The sequence below is a fragment of the Dama dama genome, chromosome 11 (assembly GCF_033118175.1).
Source record: "Dama dama isolate Ldn47 chromosome 11, ASM3311817v1, whole genome shotgun sequence".
NCBI lineage: Eukaryota > Metazoa > Chordata > Mammalia > Artiodactyla > Cervidae > Dama > Dama dama.
Window position 1 is genome coordinate 91665178 of NC_083691.1, and position 19005 is coordinate 91684182.

At 50.0% G+C, this 19005-nt stretch overlaps 1 protein-coding gene across 1 annotated transcript; it reads right to left on the minus strand.

Moving 5' to 3' along the window:
• Positions 1-16752: 16752 nt before the first annotated feature.
• On the minus strand, positions 16753-18604 carry EGR4 (early growth response 4). Its single transcript, XM_061156321.1, has 2 exons — positions 18469-18604; positions 16753-18068 (listed from the first exon to the last, which is right to left on the minus strand). Exons 1-2 carry the CDS (start codon positions 18602-18604, stop codon positions 16753-16755), a joined length of 1452 nt encoding a protein of 483 aa, XP_061012304.1.
• Between the last annotated feature and the right edge of the window lie 401 nt (positions 18605-19005).

The window sequence follows — 19005 nt, forward strand, 5'->3', positions numbered from 1 at the left end:
TCAGTCACAGCTGTCACTTGGTCCTGGGCACGTTTCCTAGGCCAGGCCAATACAGCCCTTCCAGGATCTGTGCCAAACTGGCAGGATGTGAGGCTGGAGCTGCCGGTGGCCCTTTCTGCCCTCTCTTTGGGCCAGGTAAAGAAAAAGACTCCTTATGACTCCCCTGAGCCACAGAGCCAGATGTGCCGAAAACTTTAACCCAGGACTTGTCAATTGCATGAGGCAGCAAAGATTTTTTTGTAGATCAAATAATCTGAATTGGTTGCCAGGAATGAGGCTCTAGAATAACACAATGACCCACAGTGTCAAAAGACAAACCCTGGACTTCCCCTGACACACTCCCCAGCATCCTTTTTTCTTTCCCTCAACAGTGCCACTCGCAGCCCTGGCCATCTCAATTCTGCTCCCTGTTAACCATCAGGACTGGCTGATTTTTCCTTTGAATGCTCTCAACACAACTGTTCTCTTCTGCTTCATGCTCCCCCCACCCCTGGAAGTGCCCAAAGTCCAGTCTTCGGTCTCACAGCTCTCTAGCATCCTATATGAGGTACCACCAGATGCCTCTGATATGAGATAACTCCTGTTCATGATCTTTCAATGGTGCCCATCGTCTGTCAACTGCAGCCAAATTCCACAGCTTCATGCTTTGGCTTTGATGTAGTCTTGCCAATTTGAAAAATGGCCTGGCTGTTTCACTTGCATTTTTTGGGTTACTAATGGCTGGACATTTTTTCCACAATTTATCAGTCATTTATATCTCTTTGGTGACTTGACTGGGTACTACTTTGCTCATTTTTGTACTGAAGGTTCATCTTTGCTTATTGATTTGTAAAGGCTTTTTATAATATTGATCTTTTGTCATTTATAAACTGCAAATATTTTTTCCTTGTGTTGATTGGCTTTTACTTTTGTTTATAATCTTTATTGACATGCTAAAGCTTTAAAGTTTGCATCAGTAAAATCTTTAGGATTTCTCATTTTGTTGTCATTCTTAGGAAGTCCATCCCTACCTAAGGATTATATAAATAGTTATATTATGTTTCCTTTTAGTAATTTGTGGTCTCCCTTTTTTTTTTCAGTCACTCAGTCATGTCCGACTCTTTGCAACCCCATGGACTGTAGCCTGCCATCCTCCTCCATCCATGGAATTCTCCAGGCAAGAATCTTTTGTGGATAGCCATTCCCTTCTCCAGGGGATCTTCCTGACCCAGGAATCAAAGCCGGGTCTCCTGCATTGCAGGCAGATTCTTTACCATCTGAGCCACCAGGGAAGCCCCTGGTCTATTTTTAAGTTCAGAACATTTTTAAAATTAAGGGCTTTGAACAAACAACCATAATATTATAAACACAATGACTGGTAGCAAACAAATACTTCAGGGTCTGTGGTTTCCTTTCATACAAAGGCGTTTTCATCCATCTAGAAATTTTTGATATGCATAGTGAGACAGGGATTAAAAAACTTTTTGTTATGGACATTTTCACACATATCCCAAAAGAAAGAGAATATGATGATAACTCTTATGTACTCATCATCTAGCTTCAGAAATTATCAGCTCATGGCCAGTTTTGTTCATCTGTACACTGTTCTCTGACTTCACACCTCCTCCACCTCCACCACTGGATAATTTTGAGCAAGTCCAAGTTATTGTATTATTTCATCTAAAAGTACCTTAGTATGTATAAGACAACTTAACATTTGTTTTAAAAACTAAATATTAGTCACTTATTATCACAATATTATCGTCTTTTTATGTCTATTAAAACTCAAAAAAGTAGCCTTGAGAGGTAATCCAAAAGATTACCAACTGAAAAGACCAACAAAGTAAATATTCCTCTGGCAAATCTATTCACAGAGAAAGCAAAAGGAAATAAGTGCTGTGGCAAAAGAAGGATATAACCACTGACACAGAGAAGATTTTTTAAAGTTACTGAAATGCTACCAGGTACAACTCCTGGCCCAAATTTATGAAAATCTGGATTAACTGACTGCTTTTCTAGGAAAATATAAATGATCAAAATTGACTCAGGAAGAAATTTTAAAAACCTGACTAGACTAATGGTTATAGGTAAAACTGCAGAAGTTGGCAAAGTGATGAGGGATATATTATAAGGAGAATGTGGTTCACACACACACACAGCTGCTCAGGAACAGGGTTATTCTTCAAGCACATTCTGTCCAGTGTCTGAGCACCCGTGTTTGCCTGTCTGTCCCAGCTAAGTTCCTTCCTGTGGGGGAATCTCGCCTACACAGCACCTTGCTAGCCAGGCTTCTTGAAGATCAGGGGAAGGTGTAATCCTGGGGGCACAGGTCTGAGTGTGGAGATGCAAGCTAGAGGAAGAATGGGGTCTCTGGAATCCAGGGTCTTCACCTGAGGCCCGCCCACCCCACAGTTTCCCTCCGTCTCCTGGAGCTGAGAAATGACTAAAAATCATTCTTAGGAATATTTCTGCCTAGATTTACCCACCTCCTCAGCATAAGCATGAAGCTTTGCCTGAACACAAGCAAGATGATGGAGGGAGGAGGGGAGAAAAGAGCAAAACAGAAATGTGGTCCATTCAAATTCCATCACAATCCTATATTGTGATCACCTGGACAGAACCATTAGAGAATTTCCTTAGTATTCTTGCCTGGAGAATCCCAGGGACAGACGAGCCTGGTAGGCTACAGTTCACAGGGTCGCGAAGAGCCAGACACGACTGAGTGACTTCACTTCACTTCACTTTGGGCTTCCCAGGTGGCTCAGAGGTTAAAGCGTCTGCCTCCAATGCGGGAGAGCTGGGTTCGATCCTTGGGTAGGGAAGATCCCCTGGAGAAGGAAATGGCAACCCACTCCAGTATTCTTGCCTGGAGAATCCCATGGATGGAGGAGCCTGGTAGGCTACCGTCCACGGGGTCCCAAAGAGTGGGACACGACTAAGTCACTTCACTTCACTTCACTTTGTATTCTTGTCTCCCCAAACCAGCAACCTCTGCAGACCTAAGACCTGCCTCCTTTTTCAGCCTGGCCCTGTCTCTTCACCATCCTTAGGACCTGTTATCTCCTTCCCCCATCTCAAATGTCTATCTCAAGTCTACTTTTAAGCCCAGCCCAAGGTTCTCTTTGAGTAGAAGACTCAATCAGAGGTATTAGCTTTTTAAAAATTTTTTAAATGGCTTTCCAGTGTGTGAGTTTCATCTCCTCAAATAAGACCAACCATCTCAAAATGTGTGTCTTCTTTGGCTCTTGTCTACTGTCACATTTTCACATGTTGACTCTGCCAGAAACACTGATAATCTTGCATTGTCATGGCTTCCACTACCACGTGGTCACTGAGAGTTCCTGCAGTGAACAGTATTATTTTTATCTGCTTAGCAAGTCTTCTTCATCTTCTGTTAATAGCAACATCTCATCTTTCTTTTCGATGAGTTTCCCCTTCCTACTCCATGTTGGGGTTCTGACAGGGCTGCCAACCCTAGTAAGGTGGTCCCAGGGCTGACGAATCATAGTACCTGATCTTGGTCATAATGATTCCTCAGGCTGAGCCCGCTGAACCCTTCTCTGGGAATTTATATGAAAGACTAAAGAGACCTCCTTTAGTCTTATATGAAAGACTAAAGTCTTTCTGGGATCACAAGCTAAGGATGATGAAGCTGTCTGTGGCCTTGTGCAACTCCCACCCATCACAAGGAGAAAACTCATGTATGGTGGGGAAAAAAATGTGGCAACACTCAGAGGGAAGTCGAGTCAAGAGTTAGAGAGAGTCCTCACCCATTTTTGAGAACCTGTGTACAGTTATGCCCAAGACCCACTCATCCCTCTTTTTTCCAGTTATATGCATTAGTACATATCCTTTTTTGCTTAAAATAATTTGGGTTGGGTTAGATTTCTGTCACTTGCAATCAAAAGTCTTAACTAATACTCATATAAATCTGTATTTCTAACCTAGAATTCTCTCCTAAACACCATTCCAACATGAATTTATTCAACATCCATTTACTGAGTACCTACCATGAACCATACCAGGTGCTACTCTGGGGATGTTGAGGACACACAAACCTACAAGATCCAATCCTTGCCTTCAAGCAGCCTGTGATCTGGGACAGACTAAAGCATTGGATGGTGCAGTCATGAGATAAAGGCTATATAGGAGACCGGCACAGAAGAAGTAGAAGGTCCTCTACACTAAGCTTGAGGAACTTGGGGGTTGGGGAACCTCTGGGAGGAAAATGTAAGCTCCATAAGAGTAGAGACATTATCTTTCTCGATCACTGCTATTTTCCCAGCACTGAACAACAGTGCCCACTAGCGCTCCAGAAATGTTTATGGAATAAAGGGAAGGCATGTGTGCACGCTCAGTTGCGTCCAACTCTGCGATCCCATGGACTGTAGCCTCCTAGTCTCTCTTCTGTCTGTGGGATTTTCCAGGCAAGAATACTGGAGTGGGTTGCCATTTCCTCCTCCAGAGGATCCTCCCGACCCAGGGATTGAAGCTGTGTCTCCAGCATCTCCTCTACTGTCAGGCAGATTCTTTACCGCTGGGCCAGCTGGGAAGCCCAAAGGGAAGGCGAAGACTTAATTAGATGTAGTTGAGAGAATGGCCTACAGGGGGCCAGGGTCAGGAAGAAGGCTGTAGGAACACAACATAGAAACCATTAGCCAAGGCAGCAGGGGTGTAGATTGGGAGAAGGCTGGATCTGGGAGCAATTTAGAAGGCTTGATGACAGAATGACTGTGGTGGGTATGAAAGGTGGGAGTCAAAGGTCAGGCTCAGGTTTGGGGTTTGAGGATCTACATCGATGGGGATGAGGTTCAGTAAAGAGGGGAAATGAGTGAGGGCAGGTTTGCGGGGTAGAGTGAGTTTGGTTATAGATTTCATGAGTTTGCGGTTCCAGTGGGCCTTAGAAATATCTGATACATAGTTTTCAATATAGAGCTGAAAATATAGTTTTGGCAATTGAAGCTTAAAAACAAAAGTGGATGAACAGGACCAGGGAGAGGGTACAGAGAGAGGAGAGCAGAGAGGAAAAGGTGGATCCTCAGAGAGGCAGAGGACGGAGAAGAGCCGAGAAGTTCCTAAAAACCAACAGCAGAAATGGGAATTCTGGCAGGGAACCTTAGCGAGGAGGGGATGTCATGGATGGAAGGAGTATAGAAAACTGGAAACAACAGGAGTTGACCACTCAGGTCAGAGCAGAGGTGGGAAAGGTCCACTGGTGACTTCAGAGAGGGCCACTTGGATGAGCCTGGCTGCTGTGGGCTGAGGAGGGGGTGAAGTGAGGATGTGAGTAGACAGTGAGTGGATGCAGAAAGCCCAGCTGTGAAGGGGAGGAGGCTGCATGGGAGAATGACAGACTGTACTAAAGACAAAAAACACCTGAACATATTTAAATGCTTCTTAGAGATAACCTAATTTTAATCTATACCATCACTTCCGCTAGCCTGGAGTTATCCATGCCTCAGACCTGTAATTTATAGCAATTCTTTTATTTATTTATTTTTAAACTGCTTCTAAGAAGCAGCAGAAAGCAGAGAGGATGAAATGGATGATATTTTAGTGTAGGCAGCTGAGTGCTTAATATGGCTAATAGTGAACTCATACCACAGTACTCACCCTGAAACCTGCTTCTTCCTCCTGTTTCCCATCTTGACCAACATGCTCATTGTCTACTCAGCACCCTGTGTGCAACCCCAAGGCCTCCTTGAATTCTCAAGAGTCCCCCTCAGATCTCGTCAGTTGCTGACCTTTGTCAATACTATCTTCTAAATATTTACCTCTATTTGTTGCTCTTCCTTCAGCCAAGGCCCCAGATCTCCTATCCCCCTCTGTCTGGATGCTGATACCGTTTCTAACTGGAGTCTCTAACTCCTCCAGCTTTGAATTCTCATGGTTTCTCAAGAAGAGATGCAGTCATGTCATTCTTCTTCTAATAAAGACATCTCTGACGGCAGGCCATCTTCTGAGAGGTACAGTCTACCCTGCCTGGCCGGCCCTCAGAGCCGGCTGGAATCTGACCACCACTCAGCTTGCCAGCCCCAGCTGATGCCCAGTGAGCCCTGTGGGGCTTAGCTTCACTGAGAAGCGCCATGTGACATTATATGCTTGTGTCTTGGCTCCTGCTGGTCCCTCTTTCCAGGACCCCCTCCACGAACTGGTGAATTCTGCAGGCTCAGCTCAGATGCTACTCTTTCCATGAAGCCTTCCACCCACTCCTCCAGTTCAAGTCACGTCATAACATGAATCGCTGCTCTCCATAGCTCTTCACACATGGTAAACAGGTGTGAACACCTGGTAACATCACATACTGGATGGTCATGGACTTGTTCACACAGCTGATCCTATTCTTCACATACACTTGGAGGGCAGGGGCAATACAACTGACTCATCCTCACACCTTCCACAAACAGAGCAGACATGAGTATATTCTTGGAGGAATCACAATGAATAATGGAGGATGAACAGATTGATTTACATAACCAAAGTGATTTCCACCACTCTTCATCATGGAATGGGTGAATCTGGTTACAATCTAAATCAACCCAGGAATCCGCTTGTGTAACATATTCTTCCCTGGCTCTGCAAGTCACCGCTGGGAGGTCAGACCTTGATGTGTCTTCTCGACACCGTGGCTCTAGCAGAGCTCCAAGGTTTAGAACTTGTCTGCTTCATTCTATTTTATCCACCCAACAAAAAGATGTCAAGTAGAAGGCCCATGCCAGGCACTGAGGACTCAAGGCAAGATGACTAAGACAGTAACACTGTCAAAGTGCTTGCAGTCTAACAATCAAAACAGTGAACATTTACCTACGAATTATTCTGGTGAGATAGCATGGTTCTCATTTAGTGCTCAAGACAGTCCTGCCAAGAACATAGCATCATCATTTTAAGATGAGGAAATTGAGGCTCAGAACATCCAGACCATGTGTCCAAGACTAGTAAGTGACTGTTACAAACTGCTGCTTTGGTGGCACCCAATGAGCCATGCCTCCCAGCATCCTTGCCCTTACGTGGTCCTCTCCCACACTGACTCAGAGCTAGGCTATGTGACTTTGGCTGGTGGGACGTTAATCAAGCCTGATGGAAGCAAGGTTTGATAAGCAGTTGCTTAGAGTTTATCCTCTTGGAATAACTTCCCCTGGGGACCCAGCTGTCATGTAGAAAACTTGGGCTTGACTACTGGGTGATTAGATGCCGTGTGTAGAGAGGCACTGTAGGATGAAAGGCCACCTTTCCAGCCAGTCTCTCAACTGTATGCACCTGAGAAGAGCCAGGTGAACCCATAGTCACAGCCGGCCCACAGGCCATAATAAATCATAAATCAGTATTATTTTAAGCCCCTGTATACCGGGGAGGTTTGTTACACACCAGAGAATAACTGAAACAGTGACAAGCTAGGAATTGAACCCAGCACTGTTTGACTGACTTCAAAACCACGCTCTTAGTTTCAATACTGTGTTCCTTCTTGTTGGGAGTGGCATGTCATACCAATACTATAATATTTATAGGTTGGCCCATAGTAGCACTCAATATGTTTATGTCGAATGAAGGAAAAAGGGTGTGGTGGGCTACCAGAGAGATAGGAAAGTCCACAGAATTCAAAGGCAAGATGGCAGTTACCTTTCCACAGTCATGATCCCCTTTCCCACTACAATTATTCCAAGAACAAATATCCCCTAAATCTAGAAATATGTGGATATCGCCAAACTCCCTCTGTTTGTCTTTTTCTCTTATAAATTCAAATCAGGTAAAATTGAGAATTTCAAAGAGTTTGGTTTTGATGGTCATCCCCCTTTGCCCCCAACTCTCCACCAAGCCCCTGGCATCTTTTCTTCCTCCTATGTTGCTTTCTAGACCCAAAAGCTCTTTCTCCCTCTTTCCATATAAAATCCACATGCAGGAAAGCATAGAAGGTGGAAATTACAGAAATGAGGAAGGAAGACTTGGATATTAGTAGATGGCATTACAGGCCAAAGACATGATACCCCAAGCTCAGTGCTTCCAGGAGCCATCTGCCAGCAGGTGGAGGAGGGGGAGGTAACTGGAGGTGTCCCTGTGGCTGGAGAATAAAGGACTGCCCCCTGAATCCCCCAAGAACACAGAGGCTCTGGCTGTCTCCACCTGGGGCTGTGGCCCAACATCTGTCCCTCTGAGTAGCCACTGTCACCTGGAAGAGACCCACGGGGGTCACTGCATCCAGTCCTCTGCTTCTTGGTCGCTCTGACACTGCCTTTTCCGTTCTAAGCTCCCCCTCACTCTCAGGCTCCTGCAAGCATGCACACACCTCCCAAGGTCACACACACATGGCTCCAGCACCGGGTTCCCATACCCAGAAAACCACCTGGGTCCCTCACTGCAGACTCAACTAAGGAGAGAGCAGGCCCCACTCCTGGTCACAGGCAGAGGGTGGCGAGCGCTTACAGGCACCGTGGCACACACTGACATGCAAAGCAATGCAGTGGGGCACACATATCCAGATCTCTGTGGGCACAGTCACCGGCAGAAGCACCAGGATGTGAGGAAACATGCGTGCACACGCATGCACACCTCTAGACCATCACACGTGCACACAAACCCTCCCACCCTCAGACACCCGCACAGGTGCCCAGCCAGGCCTCAACACCAACCCCCTCCCCCACCCCTTTGCAGAAGCAGGTGGAAAGGGCTGGGGTTTGAGGGCGCTCTTTCTCCTCCCTCCCTCGGGTCCCTGCTCTCCAAGGTCCAAAGTCCCAGTGGGGTTTGGAGCCCGCCCCGCCCCCCAACCTGGCTTGAGGAACGAATGGCGAGAGGGGGGATGGGAAGCCTGGTCTCGAATCGTTCTGATTTTAAGTCCTTATATTAACCCCTTCTTTGCCTCTGGCCTGCTCCAATCCCCCGCGGTCCGGGAGCCTCCCGGGCCTCCAGAGGGCTGTGGGGGAGAAGCAAGGGGAGGAGGCAGCGACTGGGGTCCTCCCTGCCTTCTCTCTAGGAGCGGTCCCGCAGCGCGCCCGCGACTCGCCCTTACCTCCTCCACCCCGCGACGAGGCCAGGCCCCGCGGCCCTCGGCTGGGGGTGCAGAGGCAGCCCCCGCGTGCCCGGGCCAGATGCAGGGCCGCCTCGGGGCCTCGGATCTCGCTCCCCTCCGCAGCCTCGGGTGGCCGCCGCGGCTGGCGCCCCCGCCTCCCTATCGGGGCGGGGGCGGCCAAGCCTCCCAGCCAGTCGCAGCGGGAGGGGCACACAAACAGGGTGGGGGAAGGATGGAGGAGGGAGGAGGGGGCGCGCGGCCGGAGGAAAGGAAAGGAAGGGGTAGGGAGGCGGCGAGGAGGTGGGGCAGAGCCGGCCCCTCCTCCGGGGCGGGCTCTCCTGCGAGCTGGGGAGCGGCAGATGCCGCCAGAAGCGGCTGCGCCGGGACCCCACGTTTTCCGCGGAAGGTGGCTTCGGTGGGGGAGGGGTCCGCGCCGCCGCCCTGGGGGTGCTGGGGCCTCTCCGGCCGAGCTCCTCCTGGGTCCCTGTCTTCCCAGATCGCGGCACCGCCCAGTGCACTCCCCCTGCCCCAGGCACCTCCGGTTGTGACTTCTGCTGCCCACCTTTAATTCGAACCTCTCCGCCCTAACCCTACCAGTCGGGTTTGGGCCTGCTCCCACCCGGGGCAAACCCTGGGGTGCGGAATTCTGTGGGTCTGGGAGAGGGCCGGCGCGCTGCGCTACTAAGATCTGCGCCACCGGCCCTACGCAGCCGCCAGGGATGCGCGCCTGGGGTGTGCACTCAGCGACTTCGGGTCACAGCCTTCGAGGAGACTGTCTGGCCCATCCCCTCTGGGCATCCCCAGCGACCCAGAGGAACTAGGAGTTCTTCGGCCAGACTCCACCAGGTCCCGGGACCCAATCTTGCCCTTGAGGGTGCCGTCTAGGAGCACATGTCCCCCGTCACAAATCCTAGTCGGGACCTGGAGGGGGAAGAAAGGGACAGGAGACCGCTGGTTCCTTCCCACCCACTCCCATCTCAAACTTGGTTAGGGGAGAAGTCTGGCTCTACGGAACTTGAGTACCTAGAGGGCCCACCCTTGACTTGAGGCCCATCCAGCTGATGAAGCAGGAACAATCTGACTGTCCAAGCTTGGAAGAAGTTTATAGAACTGCAGTGGGTAAAATCGGATAGGGTGTTTGGGCTACTAAGCCCAGGGATGAGATGAACTGAGCTTTGGATGAGAAAAAGAAGAAGGCATTCCAGACTAGGGGTAGTGCTTGCACACAGGCAAAGAAACTGGCTTGGGCAAGGTTGAGGGCCAAGACCATGAGGGGTTATCTGGCAGCAGCAGAACAGAAATCCCCCACAGCCCCAGGATTCTCCAGTAAATGACGCTGATGGGGACTCTCCTTCACCCCATCCTATTCCTGCTAAGGCAGGGTCATTGGGCATTTAGTATCTGGAAGGATAGTTTGTGGGCTTTCCTGATGGCCCAGTGGCAAAGAATCTGTCAGTAATGCAGTAGATGCAGGTTCAGTCTCTGGGTGAGGAAGGTCCCCTGGAGAAGGAAGTGACAACCCATTCCAGTATTTTTATATACTGGAATACAGGAAACCCATTCTTATATAATCTGAATACTGGAAACCAGATTTCCAATGTTCTGGGAAATCCCATGGACAGAGGAGCCTGGCAGGCTATAGTCCATGGGGTCACAAAGAGTTGGACACCAAAGAACCAACTAAACAGCAACAGGATAATTTGTAGAGCTGTCAGGTAGCTTCTCAAGAAAGGCAAATTTAACAAGGACCCAGGCCAGTCAGTTCAAACTCCCCTCCTCCCCCACATCTTCTTTTCCTTCCCCTAGCTCCTGAATTTCTTTCCTCCTTGAGAAAGTCTTCTTAGATTGAGCAAATAAGAAATCGCTTCTCTTAAGACTTGTTATAACAGCTATTAACCAAATGCTGCATGCTCGGTCGCTTCAGTCGTGTCTGACTCTTTGTGACCCTAAGGACTGTGGCCTGCCAGGAGCCTCTGTCCATGGGATTCTCCAAGCAAGAATACTGGAGTGGGTTGCCATGTCCTCCTCCAGGGGATCTTCCCAACCCAATAATTGAATGTGAGTCTCCTGCATTTCCTGCTTTGCAGGTGGGTTCTTTACCACTGAGCTACCAGGGAAGCCCACCCAAATGCTGGGCATTACACATCATTTTTGTATATATTACTCAAATGTCAGACCTATTGAGTAGGTATTATTATTGTACCCACTTTACAGATTGGGAAGCTAGAGTTCAGAGCTCAAAAAAGGGAATAGTCAAGATCTGAATTCAAGTCACTAAGTTCTAAGGTCTGTGCTTGAATATAGTGCCCCCCTGACACCCCTTGGCTGTATTAAGCCCATTGAGCCTTCTGCTGCCAAAATGAAGATTCTCTAAATTCACCTGCTTTTGTAGACTGCCAAAAATATTCCTGTATTTTTTTGTTCTAGTGATGTTTGTTCTCACCCTGTGCTTCCTCTGAATCTGTAAAACCAATTTAGGGCATGCATGTGTATGTACATGTGTTTTTGTCAATGTGTATATACATGCATATGCATACAAGTGTATATCTGTGCATATGCACATGTATGCATGTGTGTTAGTGAGTGCATGAATGTGTGAATGTATGCATGTGTACATGGGGGGGTGTTTGTACATATGAATGTGTATATGAGTAAATGCACGTGTGTATGTAAGTAGGCATACATGTACTTGTATAAGTGTGTATTCAGGTGTGCATGTACACACACGTGCATATGTATATGTGCATGTGTGCCCAGGCTACATTTTATGGACAACAGTTCCTGCTTGGTTGTTATGGGAACCACAGTTCTAAAAATGTTACACTGAATCCCACTCCATGTGGGCCAGAAAAACCAAAAGGGAGAGAGAGAGCTGAATAACAACAGACACATCTGGGGACCCAAAGCTGAGGCAGAGAATCATGGGCTCGGAAGAACTGGACAGGCACAAACCAGCCAGAAGTATGTCCTACTCATGGGGCCCCTGGGCTTGGCTCAGGGCCTCAGTCTTGCTTCTTCCCATCCCCCTCCTGATCCTTCCCAGTTTCATGCTCTCCAACCACTTTCCTTCCTTCCTCGGCCCCTTCTCTTTTCCTCTTCTCCTTTTAGGCCTTTAGGCCTTTTTGGTTTTGGCCAATCAATCAGCACAATAATCAGGCACTTAAGGTGTACTGGGCAGAAGGCCTAGTGATACAGTGGCCACACGTGTGAATCAGACAAGGTCTCTGCGCTTGAAGAAGCTTAGTAGTTGGAGGATTTGGTGGGAGGATTCACGTGGGTGGAGGGGAGATGACGGAAGAGGATGGACAATAAGTTTGGATCAGATATGGAGGGCTTTAACTGCAGTGTATTTTTTGTAGGAAGGTGCAAGCTGTGGTCAGTTTGAAATAAAACACTATGAAAAACAGTTTAGGGAAATTACAGTGCTGTGCAGTGTGAAATGGAAGGAGAGAGAATGGGGGCAGAGGGACCACAGAAGTGGTTTGGTATAGTACAAGCTTGTTTCAAATAAGGCCAGGGGTTGGGGTGAAGAGGGAGGAAACAGCACTCTCAGTTGCTTTGTCAAACTCTCCCCCATGCCCCCATGTCCCACATCATCAAGATGCTTACTACTCTTCCCTGTCTTTCCAAGATGAGAGCCAGGATTTGAGTGAGGATTTGTTACTGATGTGTATGTGTGTCAAATTCTTCAGGTGCACTGGAAAGGAAAAAAATTGGTAACCACAGGCCCAACACATGGTAGGCACTCAGTAATAGTTGTGAAACAAATGGATATGTGGAAACGCACTGGTCTTAGACCTGGAAAGCCCAGATGTAACGTCCACTTCAGTCTCTCATCGTCTGTGTGCTCTTAAGAAAATCCCCAAACTTCTCGGACCTCAATTTCCTACTCTGTACAATGAGGGATCAGTCAGGATGTTTTTGTAAGATCCTTCCAATTATTATGTGATTGTCATAGCCAAGGTGTTTGTATATGTGGAGGCGGTGGCATGGACTTGGGTGTTGGCAATAGGCACAAAGAGGATAAATGGGGGAAATATTATAATAGAGGAATCTGTATCTTCTGGCTTTAGTTTTCAGCACTATTCTGGAATAAACCAAAGTCCCTCCTGCTAAAGAATGCATGGACTATGTCACAAAACATAAAAGACATCTGAAATGCTCAACTGACCTTGCAAGAAAGGGAAGAAAATCTACTTGGACCACAACAAGGGAGCTGAGAGCAACAGATGAGAGCGCAAGATGTGCTGTGGAGGTATGGAGAAGGAAGACCTTCCCATATTGCTTGTCTGTCCTGACCTGAGCCCTAGGTAGAGAAGGGGAGTTGCCTCTGAGAAGCTGTAACTCAAGTAGCTGTAACTACTTGAGTTAGAGTTTGAACTCAACACCTGCACAATATAAGAATCCTAAGCCAAGAAATTAACATAAAGATTGGCCTTCATCAGTTGATATTCCTGGAATGCCTGGCAGAAGCAAGCACAAAACTGCTCAGGAGAAACATACCCTCAACCCAGGCTACCAAATACTACTGACCAGGTAAATCTCCACTTAAGATGACCTCACAAGCTAAAAATTATACATAAAAGCAAGCAATGTACCATGAATTAAGAGTGTGTAAGACCCTTTTGAACTTCAGTTAAGATCCATGAAGTCTGAGTTGACAGCCTGGATGTGGGGGAGAGAGGGGTAGAAAATGAATCCCACAGTTACTTAGGTGATTTTGAGAACCATACAAATGGTGGTCTCCATTAGCATAAACTGGGTATACAAAAGGATGATTTGGTTTTAGACAGATTGTGTTTGAAATGGTGGTGAGCATCCCCATATAACATCCCCATATGGAGATGTTCATTATTCAGAGTCATGGGCTTCAGCTGGAGTAGAGATGAGGGCTGGCTGGCTTAGAAGTCCTCTGTGTAGCGGTGATAACTGAAAGCCTAGGAATTAATGTGCTCTCCAAGGAGAGTGTTGAAATGGGGAATAAGGGTCTCAGAACTAAGTTTGGGAAAACACCCATGTTTTTGAGGACTAAACTAAAAATAGGAGCGAATAAGGAAAATGAGCTATTTGTCCCCGATTATGTTTGGGTCCTGCTTTGGGACAATTTTCTGAGTGTTTCACTTAATTCTTTCCATCTCTGGCCTAACATTCTTTTCCCTCAAAATCCCTACGGGAAGTTCCAGTAAACGGAGCAGTTTCTCTTAGGAATAAATAACAGGGCCTTCTTAGCTGGGAGTTCTAGAACCCAGGCTGGGCCCTGGTACGAGCACCACTACTAAGCCACTTCTTTGGGGTGCATTTTTCTTATCAGTGATTTTAAGCGTAGGTGGGTGTGAGGACAAGGTGGGACACAATAGAGCTGACAGTACTTGATGGAATGCTGCTGAAGGGGGCGGGGATGGGGTGGTTAGACACCACTCACTTTCTGCCCTTCTTACTTGTTCAGGTTGTGTAGTTTGAAACCAGTTGCTTGAAATCTGGGTCTTTATGCTCTTTCTTACCCTACTCTCCATGGGAAGTATAGTCAGGTGGTCTATGCCTAAAAAGTGAAAGGTGTGATCACTTAAATAGTAAGATAATGAGAGTCATCATCATCTTATGTCTCCACGGATCTACCACTTCCCTATCACAGTGTCTGGTGCTCCACCATTTGAGGCTCACTGCAGGGTTAAACATTGCTCCGTACAGGCTGCTCTGTGAAAGTGCTGACTCTCCTAGAACTGTTAGTTGCTCAGTCGTGTCCAACTCTGTCGAACCCACCAGGCTCCTCTGTCCATGGAGTTCTCCAGGCAAGAATACTGGAATGGGTAGCCATTCCCTCCTCCAGGGGATCTCCCTGACCCAGGGTTGAACCTTGGGTCTCCTGTACTGCAGGTAGATTCTTTACTGTCTAAGCCAGGGAAACCCCTCCTAGAGGAGGGAGCAGTGAATCCTTTACCACAGACTGGTTTATTAGATACAAGGCACTCAACCACATGAAAGTACTTAGCACCTTGGGAGGAAAATGGGTAGAATTCACTGACTTGATAATTTTCTCTCTCGTCAACCGGAGTGGGAGGGGGTGGGGGTGGAGGGTGAGCACATCTGTGAAGGAATGAAGTGGCCAAAGGATCAAAAGCTGGGTTGATCTGACATCTCAGGGCTGTAGGACTCTCTTAATTCAGGAATAGCTCAGCTGAGAAAAGAATGAAGTGCTCAAGACAGGTTCTATCCTTTCCTTAGCAGAGAGGAGCTATCGGGGAGGAGAGATGGGGGTGCACAACAGGCTTTTAATATTCTAGCATCTACCCAAGATGGCCAGGAAAAGTAAAAGCTTTTGAGTTGGGAACTTAGGGAGTAAAGGGAGGGCCAAGATTCACCTATTACCTACTTTCCCCATCACAGGATCATACTTTCCTCACCATCCTCCTAGCTCCACTCCCCGCTTCTACCCGCCTCTTTCCCCCAAAGCTATAGATGTTCACCGGGAAGGAGAGTTATGGAAAAGGGGCTGCAGTCATTGCATGACTAGGTGGTAAATGGACTGCTATGGGAAAAGCAACTAATGTGACTGTGAGCCTCTGACAAACGTCCTCTCCTTACTGGGCTTGGCTCTTCTCATCAATGGTCTAGCTGAATGCTAAGTCCCTTCTGGCCCTGACAGCATGTCATTCTTATACAGATGCAAGCGCACTGGCTGTGATAACCAATACTGTGGGCGTTCACAAACAGCACTGAAATACTGCAGTCTTTTGCTGCTGTAGCTACTGCCTGGAGCTCCCTCTAGTTGCCAAATCTATTTCACCTCTTGCTAAGATGCCTTTCCAAACAGTGATTTTAAGCTGAGGCGCCGCCATGCTGGAGCTGGGAAAAAAGCATTGGCTTTGGAACCAGACAGATCTGAGTTTGACCCTGTCTGGGTTACCCAGCAAGTTACATTCTTTGCTTCCTTATGCTGCACTCAAGATTGCCAGGACTAAGGAGGATAATATACGCACAATGTTTAATGCCTAAGCCTCTCCACGACTCTCAAGTTCCAGAAACACCTTGAACCGTTAGGTCAGCTGTGATTAAATTCATTCGTTAATGCAGTACATATTTATTGAACGCCTATCACATGCCATAGTGCCTGATAGTACGTGTGTAATGACTCCATGAGCATGACATCTCCTTTCTTTTCTGGCACATATCCTCATGGGGCGGGGGGCGGGGGGCGGGGGGGGGGGAGCGGTGGTCAGGAGCTTGGCAGATTCAATAAGCTTTTAGCACAATAATTTTAATTGCAAAAATAAACAGTTCTGTCAACTGCTTGACAGTAGCGTCTGCTTTACAAAAATTAACAACAAAAAGGAAATAACCCCAAAGCAAAACGTTACAACAAATGGCCGCTGAAAACGACATTGCTGTACAAAATTCTGCGCGAGACCAGCTCGGCGCTACCCCAGCCTGTCTCTGGGGGGTCTTGGAGGGGGCGTGGGGCGTGCGCCAGTTACAAAGAGTGTTTTAAGTTCCAAGTAAGTGCCTGCTCAGTGGGGTGGCCCAAGAGAACTTCCCTCCAAAGCGCTGCTGACTCAAAAGACAGCGGCTAGACCACGGGAGCTGTCCGTGGAGCTGGTGCTGAACAGGGTGTGTGCGGCGGGCGCTTCAAGGGAACTAGAAGCCGGACCAGAGGCCCGCCCTAGGGCGTGCCGAAAAAAAGTGGGCAGAGGACTGGGGAGGAGGGCGGAGGGTGGGGGCAGGTTTTCTCTTGCGTGCCAGATTGCGGCGCCCCAATCTACAAACCCATTTCACCCTCACAGGGCTGCGAAGGAGAGGCCCAACGAATAAAAGCCAAGGCCCTTGAGCCGCTCCTCGGCGCGCGCCTTCTGCTTGAGGTGCACCTTGCTGTGCCGTTTCTTCTCATCGCTGCGCGCGAAGCGGCGGCCGCACACGTCGCAGGCAAAGGGCTTCTCGCCCGTGTGCGTGCGCACGTGTGTGGTAAGGTGGTCGCTGCGGCTGAAGTTGCGGAGGCAGATGCGGCACTGGAAGGGCTTGTGGCCAGTGTGGATGCGCAGGTGGCGGTTGAGCTCGTCGGAGCGCGCGAAACTGCGCACACAGCTCTCCACCGGGCAAGCAAACGCCTTTGCATGCGGCCGAGGGCAGAAGCAGCGTGCGCTGCACTTGCCGCCCCGGCGGCCCTTGCGCCGCGCCTTGGCTGGGGGGAATGGGGCCGGCGGCGGTCCAGAAGGTTCAGGCACGGCACTGCTCGCGGGGATGTCCGCCACCAGAGGTTTCGGGAAGTCCGCCGCGGCGCTGCGAAGGCCCAGCGGGGAAAGCTCAGGCTGCGTACCATCTAGAAACTCTCCGCCTTCGCCGCTACTCCCTCCCTCCCCGCTAGGAGGGGTCAGGAGCCCCGGGAGGCTCTCGGCTCCTTCTCCTAAGTCACCCGGGGCCAGCGGGAAAGCATCGTAGGTCCCCATGGTGTAGAGTCTGCTGGCAGGGCCACTCGGCAGCTCCGCGGGGCAGCTGATGGACAGCAGGTCTTCAATCTTGGCCCCCATCGAGGGGAAACGGGCCTCCGGGGCGGCCTGGTAGCCTCCCTGTGACCCACAGCTCCCTGGAGCCCCGGCTGAGAGCAGCTCCCATGGAGAGTACGGACCTTTGAAGGCCGAGGCAGTGTCCAGCGCAGGGGAAGCCGGAGGAGCCCGGAGGCCTGGCTTGACGTCGGGTGGGGAGAGATGAGTCTCATACAGGCACTGTGAGGGGGCGCCCGCTGAGGGCGAGGCCTCCCAGAACGCCTCTGGGAAAGCGGCAGCGCCCAGATCGGGGGAGAAAAGGTCTGGTGGACCTGACAGCAAGGCGTCGGAGCCTGCGGAAAAAGAGGCGTCCAGAGGAGACCGGGATGCTGCCGCCTCAGAGCCGGAGAAAGGTGTCAGGCCTAGGATGCCCGACATGAGGTTGAAGAGTGCTTCTGGGTCGTGCGGGTGTTCGGGTACTGCCTGGATGAAGAAGCTACCACTGTAGCCGAGGCCAGGGGGAGGCGTGGGCGCAGGCCCCTCCAGGAGGCAAGAGTCGGTTAAGTACTCCCCGGCGCCACAGCTGCTCAAGGCCCAGCTCAAGAAATCACCTGCTGAGGAGGGAGCAGGAATCAGCTCCGCGCACATCAAAGCCGGAGCCTCGGACAGCCCGCAGCCCCTACCCAAGAAGCCCTCGGTGCTCGCTGACACACGCAAAGTGCCTTTTGCACATTCCGAATCAGCAGGAGCCGGCATACGCCCCAAGACATACATACAAACATGCACACACAAAACACACGTGCAAAAGCAAAAGGACGCCTGGATACACGCACAGGTTCCTGCGGAGGCGCTGGAGGCCCGGTGTGGGTGGGACTGGGGGTGCGCACCACAAGACCCCGAATCTCCTTCCGCCCCTACCCCTACCGCTCGAGCGTCCCCATCCCTGCCTGTTCTCAGGCACCTTGCGTCCCCGCGGTGCGCCGCCGTCTGAGCACCCCTGGCCTCGCTCCTTACCTCCCGGATAGCCGGCGGCTGCGGATGGGTCCCTGGCGGGCAGCCGGGTCAGGTCGGTACTGGGTTCAGAGCAGCAGCCCTCGGTAGACTTTACTAGGAGCGCGTCGGGGCCGGAAAACTCGCTAAGGTGGAGCATGGCTCGGCTGCGGCGGCGGCGGGGCTCCCGGGGCCTCGCCCGCTGGGCTTGGGGGCGCGCGGATGGCGGAGAGCCGACAGTCAGGGCGCCGGCACCTCACAGACCTAGAAGCTCGGACTCCTGGCTCTCACCTCTGGGAAAGGGTTGGGAAGGGGTGGCTGAGGCGCCCTCGCGCTGGGAGGTGGCAGTTCCTCGGCTCTCCAAAGCGCAACCGGGCTCCCCCAACCCGCGGCCCCCCCACTTATATAGCAGCGGCGGCGCTGGCTCAGGGCTTCCGACTCCCCGGGCCACTGCCATTTCGGGAGGCCCCGGCCCTGCCGCCGTGACGTAAATGCCCAAACATGGACACAGGATGTGTGCCGGGGACTCCCGAAAAGGAAAACTCGGGCTGTGACGTCGTT

Bases quoted from the DNA above. Each gene is read 5' to 3' on its own strand.
- EGR4 (XM_061156321.1), bottom strand. From the start codon at position 18,604: ATGCTCCACCTTAGCGAGTTTTCCGGCCCCGACGCGCTCCTAGTAAAG. The intron at 18,069-18,468 runs GTAAGGAGCGAG...CTCCCTCCTCAG, and splicing joins AGCCGCCGGCTATCCGGGAG to CAGGTGATTTCTTGAGCTGG.